General features: G+C 38.1%; 1 protein-coding gene across 33 annotated transcripts in view; it reads left to right on the plus strand.

Moving 5' to 3' along the window:
- The window catches only part of LOC135219896 (twitchin-like), a 143,004-nt gene that overhangs the window by 19,412 nt on the left and 96,679 nt on the right, over nucleotides 1-26,913 (plus strand). For 19 of the 33 annotated variants that reach the window (XM_064257060.1, XM_064257061.1, XM_064257071.1 and 16 more), the window contains 9 exons: nucleotides 1,380-1,397; nucleotides 6,740-7,093; nucleotides 8,685-8,714; nucleotides 13,829-13,981; nucleotides 18,286-18,330; nucleotides 19,554-19,589; nucleotides 24,868-25,012; nucleotides 25,412-25,648; nucleotides 26,283-26,422. In XM_064257060.1, coding sequence (XP_064113130.1) covers nucleotides 1,380-1,397; nucleotides 6,740-7,093; nucleotides 8,685-8,714; nucleotides 13,829-13,981; nucleotides 18,286-18,330; nucleotides 19,554-19,589; nucleotides 24,868-25,012; nucleotides 25,412-25,648; nucleotides 26,283-26,422 — 1,158 coding nt within the window. Of the gene's footprint in view, nucleotides 1-1,379; nucleotides 1,398-5,116; nucleotides 5,261-6,739; nucleotides 7,094-8,684; nucleotides 8,715-11,273; nucleotides 11,607-12,813; nucleotides 12,832-13,828; nucleotides 13,982-18,285; nucleotides 18,331-19,553; nucleotides 19,590-22,430; nucleotides 22,470-24,867; nucleotides 25,013-25,411; nucleotides 25,649-26,282; nucleotides 26,423-26,913 lie in introns of those variants that run through there. The other 14 variants (XM_064257081.1, XM_064257089.1, XM_064257091.1 and 11 more) reach the window with 11 other exon arrangements.

The raw sequence follows: 26,913 nt of genomic DNA on the forward strand, positions 1-26,913 counted from the left end.
CCCAGCGCCTGGCCTTTGGTCTAAATTCTATATTCAAATCCAATCCTTAACATTTGCATTCAGTTTGAAATATTTGCCAGGTGTAGGTCGCCGGACAGCAGTGTATTTTGAAAGACCTAGCAATCTCAACATTAAAAACTCCTCTTTGGAAAATTTCATAATTTCACACTCCCTATAACAAAGATTGTATGACCTAGTTCTTTTCTTTACCCATTTTTCCGTAGGTATTTACATAACAACAGAGTGAGATGAATTTTAATTTTCAGTTTATACCAACCTTCATACCCATTGGCTTCCAACCGATAATAAGCACTTACTACTCACTTGTGCCACTAAACTTCATGCATAACACGACCCACTTCTATTCATAACAAGATATTGACCCATAACAAATAACAAGTACAGTTATGACAAATTGTGCATGCATAAACATTTATTGCAATATTTTGATTTTCATGAAACACTTGTCTATGACGTCAAACGTAGATCCATCAGGACTTTATTTTAAAAATTAAAACATTTTTATTTATTACTATTAAGATATACAAAGATATTTTAGTTGGGACATTTGAATTAAAAGAATTAATTAGTTTTTATTTTTTGTTCAGTTTATTATATAAAAAACTATCTCCAATAAAACTAATAAAAAACTGTGTTATCATAAACCATAAAAAACTTATACATGTCTTACTTTTCAGAGAACAAATACCACGCAACCTCTCCACTTGTATCTTTTTTTTTATTTTATTTACTGAATGACCTGATATACAATTACCTTTCAACTAGTTGTTGCATGACAAAATAGATAAATATTTATATTTTCATCGGCTTGACTATCCCTGAAAGTGCTCATTGCCTGTTTCCTAAATGTATTTTGGTGCTAGTGAATAAATGCTAGTATTGTCATGAATTAGCTATAGCTTTTGTTGGAGTATTATTGTACCATAGCACACAGATGCTTATCTTATGCATACATACTCGTGTATGTATGTATGTATATATATATATATATATATATATAATATATATATATATATAGATATATTAGTATATAATGATATATATATATACTATATATCTATATATATATATACTAGTATATTAGTAGTATTATAGTTATATACTATATATATGTATATGTATATGATGCTTAACCAAATCTAGTAACATTTGACCTTTTAAAGTCACATTAGAACTGCCTTGTAAACCATTTATGTTTTTTTGTTAAATTTAAAAAGGGGAGTTAGGGGCTGGTTGTTTTCGTTTGGATCTGAACATCCTTTCAGGGATAACCAAGCCGTCGCCGATTGCATAAACCCGAGACAAGAAAGAGGAAAAAAAATCACTAATACCAAACTTTCTAACTTTCTTTTCGTTAGGAGGAAGCCGACGATCAGGTAGGCTCCCCATACCCGGACATCGTCACAATGGTAACACAAAGAGGGACACGATACGCGGGGTCAGGGGGTCACGAGGGATTAGTCCAAAAGGGTCACTGACAGTTAGGGTCACATTGGGAAACCAAGATGTTGGCCTTTGGAACTGGAGACAGATGCACATGGCGGTTGCAATTGCAATGTTGATGGAGAAGTGATTCTGAAGTTTGCTTTTATTTATTTATTTATTTATTTATTTCGTTTCATCTCTTTCATGTCATTATTCTATAATGATTTCGAGTCCAGTTTATCTTGGAAAAAAATTATAATATATGTATATATATATATATATATATATATATATATATATATATATATATATATATATGATTTGTATGTACCGTGCGCCATGTTTATCTGTTTGCAGTTTCCAAACTTCATATATATATAATATATATATATATAGAATATGTATGTATGTATATTATATATATATATATATATAATTAGATATATGTATGTATGTATGTAGGTATATATATATATATACATAGATATTATAGTATTTATTATATTATATATATATATATATAATATATATATATATTTATTTATTTATATAGTTGCCTAGACAATTATCGTAGGGAAGACCCCGACCCTCTGAACTGTTTCCTTCAGAAACCGTGAATTTTTGTTTACCCTTGATATATTTCCATTTATATGAGGAATTTTCTGTCCATTGACATCAAATATCCACAGAATCTTGAGGAAATTCACTGTTTCTGAAGGAGGCTGCGCCGGCAATTTTGTATACTCTATCCTTCACTTTCTAGGATCTCCACTGCACAGACTCCAGGGGTTGTCCTTGAGAGTGGAGGGACAGAGATGTGAAATTGCGGGGAGACATTTTAACCCAATAAAAGCGAGCAGCATAAAACTTCAGGCAAATTCACTCCTCTCTTTTTTGCTAAACTACGCAGCTACGCAGTCCCACACGCCATCACTACACTCGACTTGAACTCTCAGCAGACACAGCGACACCTGAATATTCTCGCATGACACTCTCATCTACCTACAGACTGGACACCAGAGACAAAAAAAACCGAATGAAAATAAGGGAAATGAGTTGACGAAAGTCAGACACACGGACAAGGAAAGAAGAAGATTTTTAGCGAAATTCTGTACACGCCATTTTTCGTCTGCCCTCTCGATTTCGAAAATTTATGCGGTGACTGATTTTTCACTCACAGGGTCGACTTTGGCTTCTTCATACGCGCGGTATTCGCGAATTTATTTTTTAAATTTGATATCGTATTGATTTTATTTTGGCGAAATATACCCGGCGAAGAATGCAGGGTCGTTTTAGATTATTATTATTTTTTTTTTAAGTTTTGTTTCACTTTCATTTTCATATTTGTTTTTGTTTAGTACAAACTTTGAATGCCAAACAAATGGGAAAAATGCTCATCACATAGAATTCTCTTTTTTTATATTAAGATATTCATTTATGAACCTTGAACATTCCACCACACACAAAAGAATTTTTAATTTTTTTGGCTATACAATTACGCAAAAACCATTAATATTTTTATTTATCTTAGACAGATACTTAATGTTGCCTTTTAAAACACCTCGCAAACGTCTACGCCTCCGTTTAAGTAACAGCTCTACAACCATAGGCTCACACAATTTGACACCGATTCTCAGTCAAATGTATTCAAACATTTCGTGGACTTGACATCCCGACAGCAGACAAAAAAAAACAATCCATGTTGTACACGTGTGGGAAAAGAAAAAATAAAGAAAAACAATCTTTAGTATCGACTGAATCGCCGTAGTCATGTGAAGATCCCTAAATTGAATTAATAATTATCTCAGTGGAATCCTAAAATTGAATTATCAGTTATCGGAGGAATCCTGAAATTTAATTATTCATTATCTTATAGGAATCCTGAAATTTAGTTATTCATTACCTCAGGAATTCTGATCAGTTATCTCTGGCCATTGCTCAATAACTGGTAACTCTTTTTCCTTGTCATTTTTGCAAATGCGGAATTTACATATATGAATATTTCCTCGTGACTAAAGGCTAAGTATGACATGCAATTAAATGAAACTTGTTTCATTTTATGGCGTTTCCTTAATCAATCCACATAGCAATTCAGTCGCTACAAAGATGCTTTTAAAAATGGATAAAGAACCTTGCACTTCATAAAGGCCAATTAACCCTTTATTCTTATCATTAGATTTCTTACGTGTTTCTTGTGTATAGTATTTGTGTAATGTATTGTGTGTGTTCTTATCGTAGACATTTCTGTGTGTTTGTGTGTTTTTGAAATAGATTATGTTTGATGGGATATATATATATATTGTTGTTTTGTTTTTGTGAACATTCTGTATTTTGTCATTTTTAGTTCGTTTTGTAGTTTTAGACAGACCCTTGACTTTCTTCTCTGCTCTGTTCTGTTTATGTGATCTTGTGTACAGATAACGTGAGCTTTGCTTTCAAATCAGAGATTTACTTTACAGTGGGTGATCTCCCTTCGTTAACACCTTCCAAATAGAATCTTCGCTATACAAGTGAACATGACATAATTTATCAAAAAACAGTAAAGTAAAGCACTAGTATTTTGTAACTACTTATTTGATTTTACGCCGCTTAAACCGTCTTCCTCTATGTGCACAAGATCCCATACCTCTCACTCTCGTTCTGACTCTAAGTCTCGACTCTGACTTCGTCTTACGTTTCCTTGATTAGGAGTACTGTGTGTGTATTGGTAACCCTGATCTTCTTCCAGCCTAATGATCACGATCATTTTAATCACCTCACGAAATGACCGAAGAATGATTTCAAACAAATCATGATAATCGCCTCACTTTTAAAACGACAACCTAAGCGACTCGATCACTCTCTCTCTCTATTGTTAAACAAAACAAAACCCTTAATTATCTCTCCACTTGGATAACGACCCTTCCTTAATTAAGGAAACGGACCTCTCGTTGCCTACTGACTCTCTTTGGTGATTGGAGGTGGCAGGAGGTGATGGCCAGCTGTATCTTTCGTATTGCCATCTGTTGGAAACCGTATTGCATAAAGACTTCTGTAGGACTTTCATGCCTAGAAATGCTGATATATATATATTATCTATATATATATATATAGATAATATATATATATATATAATAATATATATATAGATATATATATATATATATATATATATGTATATGAATGTATCAATTGTATGCTTAAACAATTACTGTCTCGGACTCTTTTGCTATTATCGTTAACTTCAAATTGCTAAGTGCAAGTAAGCTCACCTAATCCGATTTTTAAAAATTAATTGCAAAGGTCATCGTTGACCTTAACCTTTAGAAGTATTATGTTAACCATATAATATTTTGTGTCACGTTGATAAATAGTAATTTACTTTGATGAACTAAAAAAAACAAAAAAAGAAAAAAAGTCGGGACTATTTTCCTGCCAAAGGTAAATTCCACCTCCAACCACAAAGGGTGTAGTAGTAATGAGACGCAGTCTGTTAACTAGCCAAGACGATGGTGTTTCTAAATCGAATTAAAAAAAAAAAAAAAAAAAGCAAACAAAAACAGGACACCGAGAGAAACTCCAGATGAAGGAAAACGAAAGCGGGAGAGAGAGAATTAATGGTTTCATTTTCTCTCTCTCTCCCTCACTTTTCCTCCTCGTTCGTCTTCCCTCCCTCCCGACAACCACTCAGCCCCTCACCTGCCGACCCCCTCCAGCCGCCGGGTCTCCGGAACCCTTCGATTTCGGAGAGGGATCCGAAGGGTCATCCGAGTACACCTCCTCTGACGAGGACTCCTGGGGTGGAGGAGATCTCGGGGTCTTGCAGTCCTGGAGGGTGAGTCCTTTCGGCCAAGGGGCAGCAGGCTGCGCCATAATGCCTTCTGCGCTGACTTTCATTCAAGTTTCTTCGTTTCTTTGACTTTTTTTTGGAAGAATTTGAATTTTGTCCGCTTCAGAAATTGATGGTATTTTTCATAGTGTGAAAGTTTTGCAACTTCAGAATGTTTTCATTTTTTTTTTATTATCAAGTGAAATTTTGTGAGTACAGAAAGAAATTTTCAGTTTCAATTTTCTATCTTCTTAGAGATTATTTAAAATGTTTTTTTTTTTTTTTTATTACCTATTACTTTGAATTTTGTATCCTTAAAAGTCTTTTCAGTATATGGTTTTGGTCATATTTCACATCCTTTCTAGTTCCTTTTTGATTCAAATTTTTGCATAGAATTTTTATGAGGAATCAGAAAATTTTGTTTTAAATTCAAAGAGATTTTCCTTGAAGAGTCAGCAAGGTTAGCATCAATACGCGTTCTTATTGAAGGAACCCGATTACATTAATCATTTTCACATCTCCCCTTGTAATGAGAGTGTCTCACTGTGACTTATATCCTCTTAGAGACGTGATTCTATTCTTAATCTCTGTATATTTCCTGTACTTCTGTTGAACTGTGTGTCATGTTCTGTTCCTTGTATATATACGAAGCATGTTTTCATATAGTAACGTTGGTCTAAATCCCTTCCCGGAATCGATAGTAATTGAGAAAGGATTTAGAAAAATAGAGTTAGATGAAAATTGCCTCTCTTGATAGGAGTGATGGGGTCTTCATGGCTATTTATCTTAGTGTAAAGATTTAAATCGTAAATGGGATTAATTTTAGCAATGGAGACACCCTCAATCCTGATCCCTTTTCATGATCTTCAGTATCTGTCCTTTTTGTTTAGCATAATTTCTTAATCACTTTTTTTTATCATCATATCACAGTGTATATACCATATTTTATCACCTCCTTTATCTTAGGTATTGGCCTGAAGCTTTGCAGTGCTTTAGTGCTTAGCTCTTTAGTGTTTAGAGTAATGCATAGACATCAGGCCCCATAGTACTCTTTGACCTCAGCATTTCGTAGCACTTTAAAAGTATGATTTAGACGGAGAAAAAGTTACGCATATTCTGCCAATGTTCTACTTCATTTTTGCTCTGCACAGCTAACTGTGTGCATAGGCAGAGGCCACTATTGTAGGTTCAGTGGTTGTTTTGCGGTAACTCGTGACGTCATACGGGTACCATATGACGTCATCGCACGAAGCTGAACACCACCTACGAGTTAGAAGCCCCTGTTCCATTGCACCAAAGGTTCCACTATGCCGAGCATCATGGGTGTACATTTGGGCGAACTACAAGTCCCTTTTTTTCTCTCTTTGCTTCGAGTAGTTTGGAGACTTGAGTAGTAAAATTAAGACATCAAAATTTTAATCTTTAAATCATGTCGTTTAAACGTTTGCTCTAATTAAACCAGAATCCCTCTTTGCCTTTCAACAGAAGAAGACATCCAATCCCAAAAATCCTAAAGAAGTGCAACCTCAAGAAAATCCCAAAGATAATCCTGGTCACAAGGATAATCCTGGCCATAAGGATAATCCGGGCCACAAGGATAATCCTGGCCATAAGGATAATCCGGGCCACAAGGATAATCCAGGCCATAAGGATAATCCGGGTCACAAGGATAATCCAGGCCACAAGGATAATCCGGGTCACAAGGATAATCCGGGCCATAAGGATAATCCGGGTCATAAGGATAATCCAGGCCACAAAAACAATCCTAATCCCACCTTAAAAGAACCACCTAAACCGGAGCCATCTAAGGACGCTAAAGATTCTAAACCAAACCCAAAAGTAAGATTGGATATTTCGTGCTCAAGAAGTGATACTAATAATCCGTTAACTGGAAGAGTTAATTGGTCGCTAACAAAGCCAGCTACGGGTTGACACGCGGCTTATGGTTGTCCTAAAGCTCATAACATTAATATTTATAATATTCTTTCCCTCCCTTTGACGGCAAATCCCCTGTATAACTTTTGCAAAGCAGTTCGATATCTATTCTAATTTTCAAATGCTTTTCAAATTATTCAAATGCTTCTCTCCTGACTGACGCTACTCCTTAACTTAGCTTTTCAGAACAGCATCATAGTCCAAACTGAACTTCCGATGCATTTTCTGACCTGACCTTCCTTTATTTTGCATTGAGCACTTGGCTCTCAGAGGCCTATTTTTCTTCCCGAAAGCCTTGAGATTAAATCTTCGAGCCACCAGGACATCCATCCAGTGTCACAGCCCTACTAGCTAGGTTCTATCAGCTGCTGAGCGTAACAGCCTAATCAAAATTGTAATCCGGATGTTCCGAAAGAGCCTTCATCTCTTTTCCAGCCATAAATTCTAAAAGTCTTTCAGTGCCTTCAACTCAATCACGAGAGTTCGGAATATTTAGACGTCTGCATTGTATCGGTAACAGCTGAAACTCTGAACTGCAAGCAGACATTGCGGCAGTTTAGCAGTTCTCCTGCTTTTGTGAAACCATGGGGCTTGTTTAATATAGTCACTTTACCGTAGATAACCCGAGAGCTTCTTCCCTTCAGATCAGCGCTGGCATGGAGCTGACTGAAAGTCCCTTTGAGTTGACGAAATCCCCCTTCACCTGAGAGAGGGGCCGGGGGATGAGAACTCATTGGGAACCTGCTAACAATAACCTCTCACCACCCAGAGCGTCACTGAGATCGCATTGCGCTCATACTGACCCACAGCTGCCGTTGACACACTGGAACGCGAAGAATGACACACTCACATACTGACACCCAGCGAGCGTTGCTTTCTGTCCAGGAAAAGCTTCTGTTGACTTAACACACTCAAACCTCTTACTCATCGTACTGACTGGAATGACGTGGATTCATATCAGCGCGGTTATGGTAGTTGGTTTTCAAGTCGACATACATAAACTACTCAATACAAGACGATGTCCGTCTGTCTTTTTTCTGCTTTTTTCATTTTTTTCAGGATTTGTTTTTAATCAGCGTGCACCAAGCTGCTGAAGGATTGATAAAGGGGAGAACATTTTTGTTTGTAAATTTTTTTTTCACAGGATGTTTTTTTTTTCTCTTGGAATCTTCATACATTTATTTCTGATGGTGTTTACCCTGAATATGTAATTAAAGTTATCATGCTCCATTGTTTGCAGGATGACACAGTCTAATGATATTTTTCTCTCTTTTTCCTCTTCTCCCCTCCAACGTTCTCTCTCTCTCTCTCTCTCTCTCTCTCTCTCTCTCTCTCTCTCTCTCTCTCTCTCTCTCTCTCTCTCTCTTATTTCCACGCTACGAATCTCAATACCGTTCTTTTCTTAACTATTCTCTTCCGTTTTCCTCCTCCTCCCCTTGGCCTCCCTCCACCCTTCCTCTTGTACACGGAATCGCAACTTCGGTCTGGCGAGCAGAAGCCTAAGATCATTGAACCCCCACAAGCGGTAAGTGGGATCAACACCGGTGCTGGATTCCCTTTCTGGGTGACACTTCTGCTGATGCTCTTTTGCGCTGCTGCGCTTGATGTAAACACTACTTATTGCAGATGCTCTGTCTGACGTTTTCTTTGATGGCGTTTGCTCCGCGTAGGAAATCCCTCGGTTCCTCCCTTCGTCCTTAATGCATCCACCGTAGAATATTGCTGCTAATTACTTTTGCCTTTTTTTTCCCTCTTGAATTAAGTTTTTTAGAGGTTCACGAGAGTAGGTTTTTTTTTCGTTCCGTTACGTATTCGATATGTTTTTATCTTTCATGTATTTTTTTTCTCTCAGCATTTGTTTTTACATTCCCTGGTGAAGATATTTTATAAATACTTTTGGAATTTTTCTTACACACTAGTCTCTCACTCTTCGCTCTCTCTTTCACTCTTTCTTACATGCCATTTGCATAAATGTGTATATACATTATTTGTAAATGTTTTATGTCTGTTGTCAGTGAAATTGCATCGCAAACCGTTAAGACTCAAGATGTTTGCATTTTTCAGTTATACACTTTTTAATGTAAAGCAGACTGTTTTTAGTCTATCGACAAACGTCTTTCATAATCTGCTCCAATCCTATAATATGTCCTCAGAGATCAGGGAAATCGTAAGTTGCTGTTTTAAATGTTGCATGTGCTGCTCGATGTAAAGGAATGATTGTTAGCTAAAATATTGTACAGTCAGTGTTGTTTATGGTAGATGTAATGGATGGCATTCAGTTCGCTGGAAGGAATGATTGTTAGCTAAGTATCATAGTGGCTGTTGTTCTCTGTATGTTCACTGGAAGGAATGCTTTTTAATCAGCTTCCAGTGTTTCTCTAAAGATGCTCAAGTTTAGAGAAAAGTACTATAAAAGTACAATGACCAAATTAATATGAAAATGGCGTGGGCACACGCAGCCCATAATGGCTGAGGTTTTCCTTATTGGAGACCGATAAGATAACCCTAAATTCTCATAGACGTTTTCACTTAAAGACAAATGTATTGCTTGATGTTTCTAGCATCTTCCGTTTTAACCTACGTTGGGTTGGTATAGTAGATTCACATCAAGCGTGCATTTTATGTCTAGGCCAGTCCCTTACGACTCTCCTGATTGGCTGTTGATAAGCCAATCACAGGGCTGGAAGCTCTCATTCTCTCTCGAGAGTTCACATAGGCAGGATGTATGTTCCACCTCTCCCGAGGGATACGTCTTTCAAAAGTATTCCACAGGAGAGGTGGAATATACATCCTGCCTATGTGAACTCTCGAGAGAGACTGAGAGCTTCCAGCCCTGTGATTGGCTTATCAACAGCCAATCAGGAGCGTCGTAAGGGACTGGCCTAGACATCAGATGCACGCTTGATGTGAATCTACTATAGCTTAGTTGATGTTCCGTGTTGTCCTCTATCCAGCGGATGGGGGATCCTCTGCCTATCCAAACTCTAATCCTACAGGAGGCTTGAGAATGTTCCATACACACGTTGTCCTGAGAAACATCCAGTAAACAGCTCTTTCTTGCTGATACATACGAAAGAGGAAAGTCAACTTTCACCGCTTTCTGAATTATAACACGAAGTCGCCTTCATCTGAAGATATCTAAAAGTTTCTGCGATATCACACTGAGATGATATCTACCGAGGCAGTGTTTAAAACAGTCCTTGCATTGCTTTCGCAATAAGACAAGTAGCCTCAATATTTTAAAAATAATGTTACATGGCAGATCTTCACTGATGAGGTATCTAGAATAACAACAAAATTGCCTCTTAAGAGTCATCTGCTCTCGGATCAATTCATTTTAATTGCTTTATATGACTTCATTTCAAAAGAATTTGGAAATATTTTTTCTATAATCCTGAACCAGAATTTGTCCCGGTTACTTAATAAGAATTGATCGGTTTCACAGTTAATTTGTGTATCTATAGATCTCTTCTTACGCCTCCGATATCATTTTGACTAAAATTTCCATACTCATCACTTTGCAATGCTTTATTTCGCATCTTGCTTTCAATGTATCGACGTTGGCGAATTCGTTGAAAAGTTCCAACGTCTTGGCCTCTTCAGAGGCGTAGAGCAGAGGTTTAGTGTCCTTAGGTTCAATGTTTACCTGCTGAAGACAATTGAAACGGCGAGCCTAACTGAAGCTGTGCGCAGCGTCACTTACAAACAAAAATTTTCACCTTGACCAGAGTCTCTGTTGAAAATTTTCCACCGTACAACCACAAAGCTTTTACGGACCGCATTTTACTAGTATCTCGGTGTACTCGATGTTCGCTGTTTGGTGTTGCTAACAGTAGCATAAGCCCTTTTATTCAACCACGATTATCGTATTCGTTATAGGAAATGCCCGCACCCAAACCCAAGAGGAGATCGGGTGCGATCAACTTTGTCGAACACAATACGACCGGTCCCAACCAGGCCATCAGCGAATTCCGATTCGAGAAAGGCGGGGTCATATCGAGGCGCTACACGGTTGGGAACATCGTAGAGTACACCAGAGAAAGCCCAATTGACATCACGATACCCCCACTTGGGCGGAAACTCTGAAGAAAATCCGTGCATGGAAAATGACGCCGAGCAGAAAGCTGGACGGAACAGTCCGCTCGTTGAAAGGAAAGTGGACTGGTCGTCCTTCGTCCCACCAACCTCAAGGCCTCCTAGACCGACCCTACCAATCGTAGGGAGAGCTCCCCTCAACCAGTCCTCACCTTTGCAAAGCCCCTCCCTGCTGAGTCCCCCCGAGGAGGACGCACCCTTCCTTATCCCCATGAGACGCCGGAGCCAAATCCAACTCCCCGAAATCCTAGAGACCCCCGAAGAAGAGGACCGCGGACTTCAGCTGTTTCTCAGGCAGCGGAGAAAGAGTTTGAATCCCAAGGTTAGAGTGCAGATGGAAATCTGACGTCTTTCCGTAGCATTCTCGGATGTCATTGGGCGTGTGGTCGGGTCTACGAGGGTGGTATTATGTGTGGGCGTGAAAGGAGTATTACTGGTGTCGAGTAGTCGTAATATGTAATACTGAAAGATTTCATTCATTGTTCCTGTACGACATTTCACTTTTCGCTTACACACGAGCTTTCTCTAACTCAATAGGCACACAGTTTCCTATTAAACAAATCGTCTATCTTTTCTTTACATCCAGTACTTATTTTCAAATGGTCATTTTTGCCAATTTTTCGTGCACCTTCTATTTTATTATTCTCCCGCTTTCTAAACTTGGTCGATTTTTCGGTATGGTGATGCAAACACCGCAGTGCTTTTAATTTTTTTTTTATTGCTTGATAAGGTCTTACCACAATCTATCCACAACCAATCGTCTGAGGAGGATTTCAGCTGCTCCTCCTCCCCCTCCCCTCTACTACCAATACTACCACCACCACCACCACTACTACCCTTCCTATAATATAGCCTTCGTGGCTTCACCCATACCCCACTTCACAACATCCTTCAGTACTGGCTTTATTGATCGACATCTCTGCAAGTGTCTTTGGAAGCCTGATCTTACTTACCTGGGGCCTCCAAAACCGGTCCGAGTGGCAGATTTCGTAGAGTAGAGACTACTTTTGAGCGCTTAACCCGAAAAGGGAGAATCGAGGCTGAATTGACCTGATTTTCACAATCGGGAAATCCGCAGACTTGCATGAAAATCAGACTAATTCCGAGCCTAGATTTCCGTTTTCAGTCAGTGCTTTTGAATGACAGCAAAAACACACCTGGTATTACTTCTTCAAGGTCATATTTATACGCCCCCTACATTTGCTCCACCTTCCTCCTAAATCTTGTATTTTTCTTTCTGTGCCCAATCTTTTTTATATATTTTTTACTTTTTATCTCTTTCCACTTCCTTTAATTTTGTTTTTCTTTCAGGCTATTGGTTTTCCCGGACTTTTATTTTTCACCTTGCCACCAATTTTATTTAGTTTTGAAGCAGATATATATATATTTTTTTTAGTTTTAGAAGCACTTTATTTTCATGTATTTAGTTATTTTAATGTTCATGTCTTTCCCAGTGATATTCATTTCCATTTCTTTTTCTAATATTTTGTTTTTTTTTCTTTATTTTCTCCCTTGCGTTCCGTACAAAGAAGAAGAAAAAAGACGAGGTAAATAAACACTTGAAGAAACTGCATGCAGCACCCAAACCTTCACTCTTACAACAACGAACCCATCCACTTACGATGGAACAGATTTGATCACTAACCCTTTGACATTGAAATAGTTTGGTTATGACACTCATTTACTTGAAATGGAAATAGTTTGGTTATGACACTCATTTACTTGAAATGGAAATAGTTTTCTTTTGACACTTATTTCTGGGGGATTGTGGGTGTTTTTTTTTTCTTTTTTTTTATCTGACATGTTTACTTCTCATGGGAAATTTGAATGATGTTCGCTCTCGGCATGTCTTCAGTTGTATTTTCGCAATTTGCATGGTAAGGAATAAACGATCTACATGGTAGACCAAAGGGAAGAACGTGTCTTGATAAGTGATCGCATGTTGCAAAACGCATTTTATATTGTTTATTCATTTCCGGAATTTGTGAGACACATAAGACACAGAACAGTTCGAGCCGTACTACTGACATGGTAAATCAAGTGAAACCTTTCGACTGTTATGTTAGATAAATCTGTAGCCGAGAATTGTGTATTATTTCTAGGTCTCAGAAGTATTCAGATTTTAGAATAGGACCCTTGGTTCTGTTCCTTACGACTTATGGACAATGTTCACTTTAGCCAAAAATTCATAGTTAGCAAATCTTGTACTGTAGTTAGAATGGTGTAGAGATAGGTGTATCCTTTTCATAGAAAGGGCTCATTTATAGAAGTGTTTTGATTTATGTAACGACAAAAAATAGAGTTCAATGTAGTAATAGATTTTTAACGTATGTTTTCTAGCAACTTAGGTTAGTGTCAGTTAAAATAATTCAAGGTTTTCCTGACTTATGTTCTGGGACCTCGCACCTACTTTATGCGCCGACTGACTGAAGTGCCTTATTACTTCATATTCACCATTAGCATTCAGAGTTCCGTGCATGTGTTTTAATTTTTTCCTGTCTCGCCTCAGAACAAAGCCTTGACCTTCTCTTATCTGTGTTGTAGGAAGCTCCCAAGATCGAAGTGTCGAAGGAGAAATCACCCGAGCGCCGGGGATCCCTCGCAACTGGTTCAGGTCCTCCCAGCAGGAGGGGATCCCTCATTCCTCCCGAGGAAGGCGCAGGAGGACGCCGACCCTCGCTTATCATTGCTGAAGATGTAAGTTCTTATCTCCCAGAAGGTTTTTTTTTATTTTCTCTCTACCTGTACGAATGGTTCCCGATGACAGTGGCTTCTGAAACCTTATGCATTGACACAGGATCCTATCCTATTTGGTCTCCTACAAAACTGATTCCTCCTACGAGGATGATGCCTAAGTCTTACATATCCTTTATACTGCTGTTGCCATGGAGAAGTATATCGGGTAGGAGATGAGGTTATAAGATGATCAAATCTCTCGCAACCCATCTGTAGATATTAATCTCTATGACTACCAAGCAAGGATAAAGGGGAAAATAGAAACATTATTTCAAGCTCTTCCTCCTTCCATTCTGACACCACTGAAAGAAACACTGTGTCCCATATCGCTTCGATGAGACATATCTCTCACCAGGTGACTCGTTTCTTTTTTTCAGTTCTTTCCTTCCTGCAAGGAACTGGAAAAAATAATGAGATATGTCCATCCAACATTGACAGTCAACATGAGCCGATATGGACAGAACAGTACCGCCATCTGTTGTTCGGGTTCCATACTTAGATATTTCGAAGCTTTTTATCATCCTCGTATTTGCAGTGTTCATGATTGAAATATACTATTCAAAATGATCTGATATTTGTTATTAGGTTCATGAAAATATTGCCAATGAAAAAAAAAGCATTTTTTGCTTTTGTTCTTCATGAAAAGAAAAATTGTGATGAAATATATTTCTTGTTGGTATCTCTCTTCTCATGATCTGTTTCTCTGTTGATACTTTAATTACTTATAATTGCAGCTTCTTTTTATTGCTATTTCCTCATTCTTAACATATACCTAACACCAGTTCTCTATAGACAAGCTGACACGGTCTAGATCATACTCTAGTTAGAATGGAAATGTGGAAATAAGGTCAAAATTCAGGGATTCAGTTCTCTTCACACATTCTTTTATGGGTTTTAGCAAGCTGTCTTCCCTTTGAACTAATTTAGACGGTATATTTACAAGACGGCAAAGATTTAGAAAAAGGCAATATCTTGGGTAGGCGAGAAGCATTTATTTTTACCTTGATGTGATTTGCTGTAATTTATTTTGATGCTGATTTATGGCTATAAAAGTATTTGAAGGTTCATTCTTTACGTAGAGTAATAATTCCTTCGACAGATTTACTTAAAAATCCTAGGTTTCTGATGTAGTCTCAGCGGTGGCCAGTGGAATAAGTCTGCGGACATTGTTCGCCACGTTTCAGTTACTCCCGTACTCTTGCAATTGCAGTTTAATTTTTGATGTGATCTTTTAAGTCATATATATACTATATCATATATATATATATATATATATATAGATATTATATTATATTAATATATTAATATTATAATTATTAAATATCACATTATATGAGCGTGTATTAATGTTCAGTCATTTTCATAAATAGTGGTTAAAATGTTTTCCGCAATAATAGCATTTTCAATAGCTTTATATTTTATAATTTTTTACATTGTAATGTAGAAATATGAAAGTATTATCAAACTGGTAAATTTGTGAGGTTGAACTGAGCTCCCTGACTATTGCCATATTTCCATAGACATTAAATGGAAATGAGTATTTCCTCTCCAATGGCAGCACTGGTGTAATGATTGCAGACCCTGCAGAAAAACAAAGGGCCGCGCCAATATATTGCAAAGTGCTGCATTGGATGCACAATAGAGAATTTCGCTCTCACACCTACTGACTCTAACCTCACCATATTACGGAGAAGATAAAAACTGTTCCTTCCAATGAACAAACCCAATGGAACAGGCTCTTCTTCTTTCTTGTTAGATAAAAAAAAAACTCTTCCTATGCTTTCCACATCTATTTCCGTAGAAGAAAAATATGTTATACGCGGGCGTTCATCTTCTATATATAACTAAGCAACAAAACCCATCAACATATCCCCTAAATAAGCAGAGCAGTCTTGAAAAAAAGTCTTTCCTAAATAAATGCAGAAAGGTGCAACAGCGCGGCTAAATAATAAAAATGATTTTTTCTGTAACTAAATTAATCACCTCTCTTTCAGGTCATCGCTTTATTAAGGTTAATTCTTCTCTTTTCTTTGATTTTTATATTACTCTTCTTCCAGCAGCTGTTCAACGCAGCCCTTAACTATGGCATACGTTTTCTTGCAGGATTTGTGATTGGGGTTTTTTGGGGGGAGGGCTCTGGCTTGGTGGGTAATGACCTGGGCGGGGGGCGGGGTTTGTTTGGGGGGATGCATGCTTTTTAATTCCTTGCGTAAATTTCGTCTTGGAGTTTGCGCACATGCAAGAGTAAACTACCTGAGGAGTCTATGCGTAAATAGAACTGAAATCTTATCGAGTAACTAAATAATGCAGCAGCAGAAAAACAGTACTTAGACCCAAACTAATTTAAAGAATGACGAGCGTCACTCCATTCCTTGAAGTGGCAGAGAACGCCACAGTAGTGATGTCTTGAGTAGATATCCTTCCTTCTAGTCCGGGCAACCAGTGTAGTTAAGCAATAACTAAAATAAACACCTCAATATTAGATTCCGTAAATGAACCGAGTTTAAAACATGTTTCTCTTTGCTCTGGGGTAGTCTGCCCAGAGTGTAAACATTGTTCCGTGCTCCTGAAGTATGACCTTTTGGCTGTCAGATTTAAGAGATTCTGATTTCTAAAGTGACCAGTTTTGCTTATGCAACGATTTTTACGATGTTTACGATTTTTTTTAGGTAATTATGGTAATGCATAAGCACTCGCTAATCTGTATTTATATATAAACTAATATGTAAATACACAAAGAAACACACATTTTATATATATATATATATATATATATATATATATATATATATGTATATATGTGTGTGTGTGTCAGTGCGTGCATGTGTACACCCGCGTATAGTCGAATTTTCATTTAGTAATAAAGTAAAATTAAACTTAATCTATGTAATGTAGTGCATCTGTAGACGACAGCCTCGGGGAAAATTTACTCAACGGAAACGGAACTCACTTAAACACCCTTAAAAGACCCCACCCCTAAATTTAATTTTAAAAAAACCATTTTAAACAAACGCGAAACAACAAAAGGAAATAGAACGGCCCATCTTCTCTCATCCCCAGAAGGGTTTGACAGTGGAAAAGGAAACGGGAGACACTCGCAAACTGAAACCAGGGGACAACCTGGATGTAAACAAGGTGAGACACACGAGCAAACAGAAACAGAGGGTTGCTAGCTAGGTGTCCGATGGTCGCGAGGACGTGACACTTCCCGACACACAAACTGCCTCACGACATAGACCCGGACATTGCAAACTGAACGGTTCTAGGGATATATACTACATCAGACACACGAGTAGAAGCGTGAATGGTTTGTCTGTTCGAGCCATTTCAGCCGTTTTTATAAAGTTACTCATTCATCTTCGTCTATGATTATTTTGTTTGTTAAGGCAGTTACAAAAAGCCACAGATTTTTCCTGTGTTATTTTTGATAGAATTGTAAACTATTTCTCTGACATTTTAGGTAAAGGAAATAATATTTTTTTCTTCGGATGGGGCGGGACGAGGGTTAAATATAGATATAGATTCGAGTTGTAGATTTCATTACTTGATATACTTCTAACTTTCGATTGAAGAATTCTTTTCTTTTTGTATATTGCGTTAGTTGAGAAAATTTTACAATTAGCATTTATAAAGAGACTATTCTGCTTAAGTAGTCCGTTGTATAGACGAATGTGTAAATTCAGCTTTAGTATTGATCAAACACGTTGCTTGTTCGTAACTCATTTTGAAACGGAAGGGTACAACCATCGTATTCTGAGAGAAAGCCACGCATATTGACTTCTCAAATATTGCTTTAAAGGTTGCGTGCATTACAGACCAAAATAGCGTCAATTGTTTTCTGCGTTCAGCTGTCTGTTCTTCGCATTTCGCAGTCTCAACCTCACGCTTCTACCGCTTTCCACTAACACTGAATAACACTTAGACTTAAGATGGAAACAGACACATTACATCTGTATTTACACGTTGTTCGAGGACACTCACCAACAGCCCTTTTCACTGACCTTTCCAGAATACTTTTTAATAACTCTTTCCATCACAGTGCACCGCAACATTTTCCAGCAGCCATTACCCAAACTGACAATGCAAACTGCTTATTTTTCATTTTATCCACACATCATACCCAACCATTTCTCCCCTGACACTTGTATAATATTTCTTTCTTCACCATCACACTTGGGGCCAGCAGGTGCAGTAGCACCTGTTGCTGTCCTTAGAACCAACATTTGTTGTATATATATATTGAAAAGCATACCTTTGTTCCCTAGGGACAACGCAAATTACGCCCCGGAGAGGTTATAGACAAGACCAAGGTAACATCGAGGTGACTTGTCCCTTAAGTAACCAATGGACTGTGGCCCCTTATTTTTTTTTCACTTATTGCCTAAATGTGTCTCTCAATCTCTCTCTCTCTATCTCCGTCCATCTCTCAAAGCATTATTGAATGTTCATTGCCTGCGGCCCTACTTCGAAGTTAAAATTGACACTGGCCTATGGAAATACTTCCTGCCCGTTGTAATACGCTGCTGCATATATATGTATATGTTCTGGTATACAGTATATATAGGCATTTATATAGGCATGTGCTTAACTGTATGAAACCTCATGACATGTATAATGTATTATTACGTATGATTATGATTATTGGAATTACGTTATCATTCTTCAGTTCATACTGCATTACGCTTGATAATACCTGATTACTTTTATACATTTATTTTCAAAGTGCTTTCATTCATTGTATAAGAGTCAGCACACAATATTTTGTGACTTTTTAAAAACTTTGTTTACATATATTTTTGTAAAGGCAGTAACTCATTTTGTAAAAAAAAAAAAAAATCCAATTCCAATAATGCTGTTGCTTTAAAAGCACATTTTCATATCTCTTTGCTTAGCATTTTCATGAGTTAATGCAAGCTCTCTGTATTAGGAGATGTGAAAGTGACCTTTATTGAAGCTAGACTTAAGAACTAATTCCCCTCTGCTGTCATCATTCATTATGCCCCACCAACCCCAGTAGGAGAATATGCTGCAGCCTAGCCATTATTTTTCTCATCCATTTGTAGATATGACGTTCACAATGCATATTTCCACGAGGACACTAACAGCACAAAGTAAAGACTAACTTGGTACCTGCAGCAATGTGGTCTTCACATTCCCTGTAGAATTTTTCATCTGTGATCTAACGATGATATATGTTGTATATATATATAAATTTTTTCAGGTGGCTTTCTTGACTTTTACTTTTGCCATGTTGGTTGCATCTTGCGTTACAATCAGTGTTTTAATTCCATTCACACTGTACAGTATTTTCAAACTCATTAATCCATTAAGATTTTTTTGTTGACAAGTTTTAGGTTTTATGTAACTAGATCAATTATTTTTGTTTTTATTTTCCTTTCTAATTTTCATTATATATATATTGGTTGCTTCACTGGCCATCGTCGGCAATTTCAGGTAATCCTTGTACAGTCTAAATCCCATTTTCTATCTGAATAACATTCTATCTCTTTCCCGTTTTCATCGACACCTTCAGGGGAAACTAAAACCCGGAGAGCAGGGAGCCAAACAGGTGAGCCGGATTAAAAAAACAAAAATGTGGCATCTGTGTATAAAGTTCCCTAAAGAAAAAAAAAAGTCGCCATAGGAATTGTTTAAACTGCGATTAAACATTTTTGACGTCCTTTTCTTCTGTCATCTTTCCTCTCACGATTTTCTCTATTCTGTTATTTTGTCTCGTTTGATGTCCATTAGTGTCTTATTTTGATGCCATTTTTTTCTTTTTTATGTTACTTGCATTTACTTAAATGTTTTGTTTTCGCGTCCTGTTGGTTTTGCACTGACGTCTTTCTTTAGTTATATTTTATGTTTGTCGCTTTTATTCTACGTTTTTCTGCTTTTTGTTTGCCTTTTTGTCAAGTCTGTTCATTTCGGCGTTTTTTCCCGTCCTCTATACATCTTTAAGATTTTCATACAAAATGACAGACTACTCTGAATCATTTTTTAATAATCCATCAAAGAAACTTACCCGTATATTTTTTTACCACTTTACTTACATTTTGAAAAACATCTGCACACTTTTCATCATATTTTACACTTTTACAAGTTTCCGTCCCTATTCCTTCATCTCAAATTCTTTCTTTTTCTGTACTTTTTCTTCTACTTTACACTTCCCCTTATTTCGTCCTTTTTAATGATTACTGGCTGATTATTCCGGTTTTTTTTAATGTCTGCTTTTGTTTGCTTCATTTACTTCAAATATTCCCATTATTTTTGCCTAAAATTTCCTTTAATTTTGAAAGTGAAGTGAATCTTCAGCCTCCCATTTTATTGCAAGTCTCTTTCTCGTCTGGGGTCCCTCAGAGGAGAAAGCACAACTTTCTTTTCCAGTCGTCTCTCCACGTACGAGTCTTCTTCCGTCCACCTTTCATTTTTCCTTTCGTTCATTTCCTTTCTGTTTTTCTTCTCTTGTTAAAGACATCATAAAACATTACTGTAATCTCTTTATTTTCCAGTGTATTTATTTTGCTCATCAATGCTGTATTTGTATACACGTCTCTCTTTATTAGCCATTGACCAGTATCATTCGCGTATGGAACCTGCCTGCAGCTGCAATGTCACTGATTTCAGTTCATGTAAACATTTCTAAAACTCAACTGACTGCATTGAAGATGGATCTCTGTACTGTAAACCTATTTGGGACTGACCTGATTACTTTATGGTATCACACTCCAAAGTGATAGACAGAATATTTTGATTTTGTTTATTGTCATATACATAGAGAGTTTATAGAACAGGCGTCTCAGTCATGGAATGCGCCATTTTTCTAGCCTAGATTTCGTCAACTCTTGTCACGATTTCTCACGGGCCAAACATCCAAACATCCTTAACTTCCCCTTAGTAACAAGTAAAGTATTGTATCACTGAAGAAGCAAAGTTAAGTCTAGTGATCTTGAATATTCATCATTCAGGTACATATTGGATGATTTATTACAAGTCCAACTGGAAAAAAGCTACGCTGTAATAGTATCTCTGAATCAGTAGAAATCTTTCCACGATGAAATCCTGATACAGTAATGAATATTCATATGATAGTGTAAATCATTTGTTGGCTTTCAGAAAATGAGTTGCTTGAAATGTGTCCGGTGATACCATAAATTATAAAAAAAAAACTTGATTTAGAAATAAATGGAAAGATCTGTCGAGCAACTGCAATCAGGTGACATGGCCGCTGGGTGTTTCCATGTGCCAATGAGCGCAGGCGAATTTCACTTGTCCCTTGGACCTAAGATCCTTGCGGAAATGAGTAGAAAGTTTAACTCTCACTTTGCTTCATTGATTGATATGTAGCACCTGTTTATTTTGCTCTCTGCGCAGTATTTAATCGTATCGTAAATTTGTGTAATATTGCCTAGTCATTAGGTACCTAATCTTGCAATTATCTTAGGTCTAACACCGTCACCTAATAAGATAAGCAGCACAAAGTCTGTCATAATGCACTACTCTAAACTTCACCTAAACTGAAAGCTAAATCTTTAAAAAAAAAAATCGTACCGGATATTTAAAAAAAAACATCCCAATAAAACTCGAGGCACAAACTAAACGAACCCAATTCTAAACGCACCGCCGATAATGCTCTTAAAAAGATTCTTCGATTAAACTTGAGACTCTCTCCCACCCACTGCAGGGCTTTGGATCATCCTGTTGACTGCCTGCTGGTGTGTTACGCTCGTCGTTTATAAGAAGCTTCTAAAAAGAAAAAAAAAAAAAAACTTTTAAAAGCCAAAAAGATATCTTTCTTTTATTTTAGGATTATGATCACCAGATATGTTTTTCTATGTGTCTGACTATTCTATGTTATTGTCTGTGATTTAAAAACCTCTAAAGTTGCCAATTCTAAAAGGAGACTGATCTAAGCCAATCTAAAATGCTCTAAATGGAAATGAACCACCGTTCCGCACCAACAACGACAAGCTTTCAGTTGCTTTTTGGTCTTGGGACTTGTCTCTTCATCCGTATGCCCATTTCTCCGCTTTTATTATTATTATTATTATTCTATCTCTCCCTCTCGCTTTGATCTTGTCTTGATCATCATCTGCGCACTCGTAAGAAAGCGAGAAACGCTGGACAGAGGCGTGTGCGCGCTCGCTCTTAAAATTCAGTCTAGACTTTTTCTCTCTCTCTCCTTTTCGTTCCGCTGTTGTCTCTCTTGTATATATAATGACACCCTTTTATATATATAAATCAATTAAAAATATCGTACTAACATACTACTCCTTAACGTCTCACTTTCTAAAACTTAAAACAAAACCAAAAATTAGCAATTCTACCTTTTATTTTTTTTTCTTAAACAAATCGAAAAATGTCGTCCTTCCATATTCTTCATTTATGACTCGATCTTTTGGTAATGCAGACTCGATTGAGACCAGGAGAGATTTTAGAAGAGGACCAGGTTGGATCATTTGTCTTGGCTTTTCCTTTTTTTCTAATGTTGAGATTTTGACACAAGATTAAAAAAAAACAAAAAAGAAAGTATGTCACAACAGTGCTATGCTATGTTGCCGTATTTACTGACTCAATTAACTTCAGATAAAGCATACCGCATCACTGGCTTCTAAATCTAAAATTTCTGTAGCTTCCAAGCCTACAGACTAAGATAAACTGCAACGGCTTCCTCTCGTGAGGGGGGAGAGGAGAAAAAAAAACTGGGGGGGGGGGGGAAATTAAAAGAAAAGCTATCTCAATCATTAATCGATGTAGGGTTGAAAGGTGCTTCTAGATGAGTGACGATAAGGACACACGGCTCCAGCCAGTTGCCCGTTGAGATTTGATCTGTTGCCGAAGTGCCTCTCATTCCTCGAGCCAAAACCGCTAACTTTGAACTGCAACTAGCGTTTTGCAAGTAGCCTCCCCCTGCGGCTCTGTGACGCTGGGGAGGTCTTGAGCATCGCTTCCGTATATAGTACTATCTGCCTCCACGTCCCCTTTTTGCTGTTGGTACATTGATGAGCCTTCGCTAAGTCCTCTCGTCCTATTTAACGGAGAAAACCTTCTTATGAGCATAGTTCCCCCTGGCATCACTTTATCAACAGAAAACGGGGAGTGGGGGTGTAAATATTGGTTGCTTATTCATTTACCCAGCATGTTGCCTCTGTTCTTTAAGTCGACATCTCGCCATAATTCATCCCAATTCAGGTCGCCGAGCAGAAAGAAACGTGTGTGAGTCAGTTGCCCCTTTCTCTGAATCCATTGCTCTGATGAAGAAGCTTGACCAATAATCTCTTGAAGTAGGCAATTGCTTGACCCGTTTTCTTTCTCGCTGGCGACAAATGGTGAAGCAGCAACTTTGTACATATGACTTGTTGATGTTTATTGTAAAGGCCGTCTTACGTGGCTCTCCTCAGCCCTTCATCTCCCTCAGGATGTCAGCTTTTCAAATGATGAAAATGATTCAATAAACGTCTTGATTTATGCCTGGGGAGACCAGTAAGAGCGGTGACACCGGACGGCAAATATCTCACCACGATATTTCCCGTCCGAAGTCCAAACGACCCGCGACCGAAGTGCTGCTTTCGATATATAATCCTCTTCTGTATCTGTCTTTTCTGTCTCTCTGTGTTCAGTGTATGTGCGGTGTATATACTGTTGCAATATTCGTAGCTTTAGCCTTATCTATAAATGATGGTGGTGATTTTGTAGATGATGAATTTGTGATTTTGTAGATCTTGAAGTAATATTTTTTTGCCTGGAGAGTTTTTGCCATCTTTGTCGAACTGAACCACCCGTTTTGACGATCGATCAGTTTTTGATCTTTGAATCTTTCTGTTTCATGACGTCCTTTTTGTTCCTTATCTGGAAAACAGTTGTTTATAGGACATGGTTTTCCTCGGTGCGTTCAGTTTGACCAAAGAAATGGAGCACATCTCCGTAGATTCAGTTAACAAAGTAAGATAAGTAGCACGTAGAATTTTTGTAGATTATCATTGGACACGAATGTTATTACTTGTCTCTTCACATGTTCAGTGTCTCTTTATTTTTTATATATCAGATTAATCAGAGAAGTGAAAACAAAGATTTACTATGTCTCTTCAATATACTATCTATGACCAACTTCTTTCAATCACGTTGCATATGATCACGTTGACTTATCAGTTCCTGCATTTTTTCCTTGTTAGTGGCTATTTTTTAACAAGTTACATACGAGACAGTTCAGTACCCTTTTTACAGAGATTTTGTTTTTTATCTAAAAAAAATATATATATCTTCTTTCAATGAAACTTACTGTCAGGTTTTATCTAGTTCTTCTCAAGGTAAGTTATATTGGTGGGAGAATAAGATCCATGGGTGACATTCTTTCACTCTCTCTCTCTCTCTCTCTCTCTCTCTCTCTCTCTCTCTCTCTCTCTCTCTCTCTCTCTCTCTCTCTCTCTTTACCTTGAGCTTTATTTCCTTCAGCGTCAGTTTCACCAGGACAGATTATGAACAAGCAAACCAAGACGATGAGTACTTGTTGTTTCATTGAAACAGCCGTTTCGAGAGAAACCGAAACGGTGTCACTCATCCAAGTAATCCCTGTTGTTCTTCTTTCTCTTTCCCGATCTACGGAAACGATCCTCTCTTTTTAACACTTACACACACAGAGACACAGACACACACACCCCATGGATCTAATTCTTTACCAGAGAAGAAAAAAAAACTGATAGGTAACATTACAGAACGTCTGAAGAAATAAAGCTAACGCGAGTCTTGAATTTCTTTTTTGGGGGGGATCTTTTCCCCCTGTGTCTTGAAATCGATGTCGACCTTATGAACATCTACTACAACAACAACAACTACAACTACAACAACAGCGTCGACGTCCTAGCAGCGACGTGCGGAGGCCCTCCGTACAAGATGACGAAAAGATGGATAAGCCATCAACGCCTCTGCGCGTCATCGGCAAACCTGGACCACCAGTCATTGTTGACGTGCAGCAGAAGTATACGGCCGTTGAGGGTGAGTCTCTCTCTCTCTCTCTCTCTCTCTCTCTCTCTCTCTCCAACGCCGCCGTATTGACACCTATCGCGCCACGTTTGGTTTCTCAAAATATTCCCATCTAATTGTCAGATGTTTAATCGTTTTCTCAAATAACTCTCTCTCTCTCTCTCTCTCTCTCTCTCTCTCTCTTTACTAAGATTTCAGTAAAAATAACCATTTTCTCTTATCGCAAATTGACCTTTGACACCTCAAAATCAAGATTTGACCTATCAAAATCAAAGATTTACCTCTCAGAATCAATCTTTCACCTCTCAATATCAAGCTTTGACCTCTCAAAATCAAGTTTGACCCCTCAAAATTAAGCTTTGACCTCTGAAAATCAAGCTGCTTGTACCTCATCCCACCGTCCGCTTCCAGATCAGAACGGCTACATTGACTTGGTAGTCGAGGGCAACTCAGTGCCCAAGATCAAGTTCTTCAAGGGCTTCACGGAGATCATCGAAGGCGGTCGCTACAAGGTCCACACCGACGGCGAGACCAACACCGTCACCCTGTGCATCAGGAAGACCAAGCCTAACGACGAGGGCAACTACAAGGTCATCGTCTCCAACGAGCACGGCGAGGACTCCGCCGAGATGGAGTTGTACGTCTCAGGTGAGGGCATCGAGCATTAGAAAGGGCGATATGCTAGTTGTGTTGATTTTTGCCCTCCTCTTCACTCGGTGTTTTTCGAGGGAAGTTTTGATGTAATCTGATGATTCTTTACCCGTTTATGATACGACTACATCACTTCCATACCCACATGGCCAAAAAATAAACAAGAGAAGAAGGAACATGTTTAGCTGCCTCATGGCCATATCACGGTTGAGTTCCTCATTCTTCTTCTTTTTCTTATTCTTATTCTTTTTCTTTAAGGAAAATTATAATCTAATCCGATCATTTCCGTACTTCTTTATGATATGGGTACCTCATTTTTTTTATTGTTTACCTTTTGATTCACTTCCAAGGCCACTTGGCCAAAAATAAGCAGAAGAAGGAACACGCTGAAGAACCTCATATGGCCACGTCATCTTTCTTGACCAATTCTTGGTTCCTGTCTACCTCATCACTCGTTATCTTTGTGAGGGAAATTGCGATGTAATCTGATCATTCAAGTGCCTGTTCATGATATGAGTCCATCATTTTTTAATGATTACCCGCTGATTCACTTCCACGGCCACACGGCCAAAACCAAACAGGTTTAGGACCAAGCTGGCTAACTTTGTGATCGTGTCAATTCTGCCCCCAGATGCCAGCGGTATGGATTTCCGTGCCATGTTGAAGAAGAAGAAGTACGCCAAGTGGAAGAAGGACAACGAGGATCCTGACTGGGGAGACCTCAAGGAGACCGAGAAGGAACAGAAGCCCCAACTCAGAAAGGTCGAAAAGGTAAGGCTGACCTCGGAATCCCCTCCATATTCTGGATCACGATGATGACCTCTATTTTTTCCCTTTCACCTCCTTCTCTGGGTCCTGGAATAGGATCGATAAAAGGGATGCGATGATAGACCTCACAACAGAATGCACTTAGAGGTGCGAATGAGTTTGGGAAATGAGTGAAATCCTGGGGTTACTTTTACCTCCCAGATGGCGTTGCAAGCGGTGGCTGCTGCTGCTGTTGACACCGACTCTTAATACCTTTGGTCTCCTCTTTAATTTAAGTCTCACCGGAAATATCGAGTATTTATGTGTAATCTTTTACATTACAGCTTCCCTTCTCTGTAGACACACATCCCTCTGATCTTCTATGTTTCCCCTCTACTGAGAGACGGAGCGGGACTGATTTCATTTCCCCTCAACCCTTAATTAAGCAGGTAGTGACAGTGGCCTCATTTCCAGGACATACCGGTAGATGGCAGAGCTTTCTCCAGGTGCCATTT

Source organism: Macrobrachium nipponense, chromosome 1, assembly GCF_015104395.2.
Source record: "Macrobrachium nipponense isolate FS-2020 chromosome 1, ASM1510439v2, whole genome shotgun sequence".
NCBI classification, from domain to species: Eukaryota; Metazoa; Arthropoda; class Malacostraca; order Decapoda; family Palaemonidae; genus Macrobrachium; species Macrobrachium nipponense.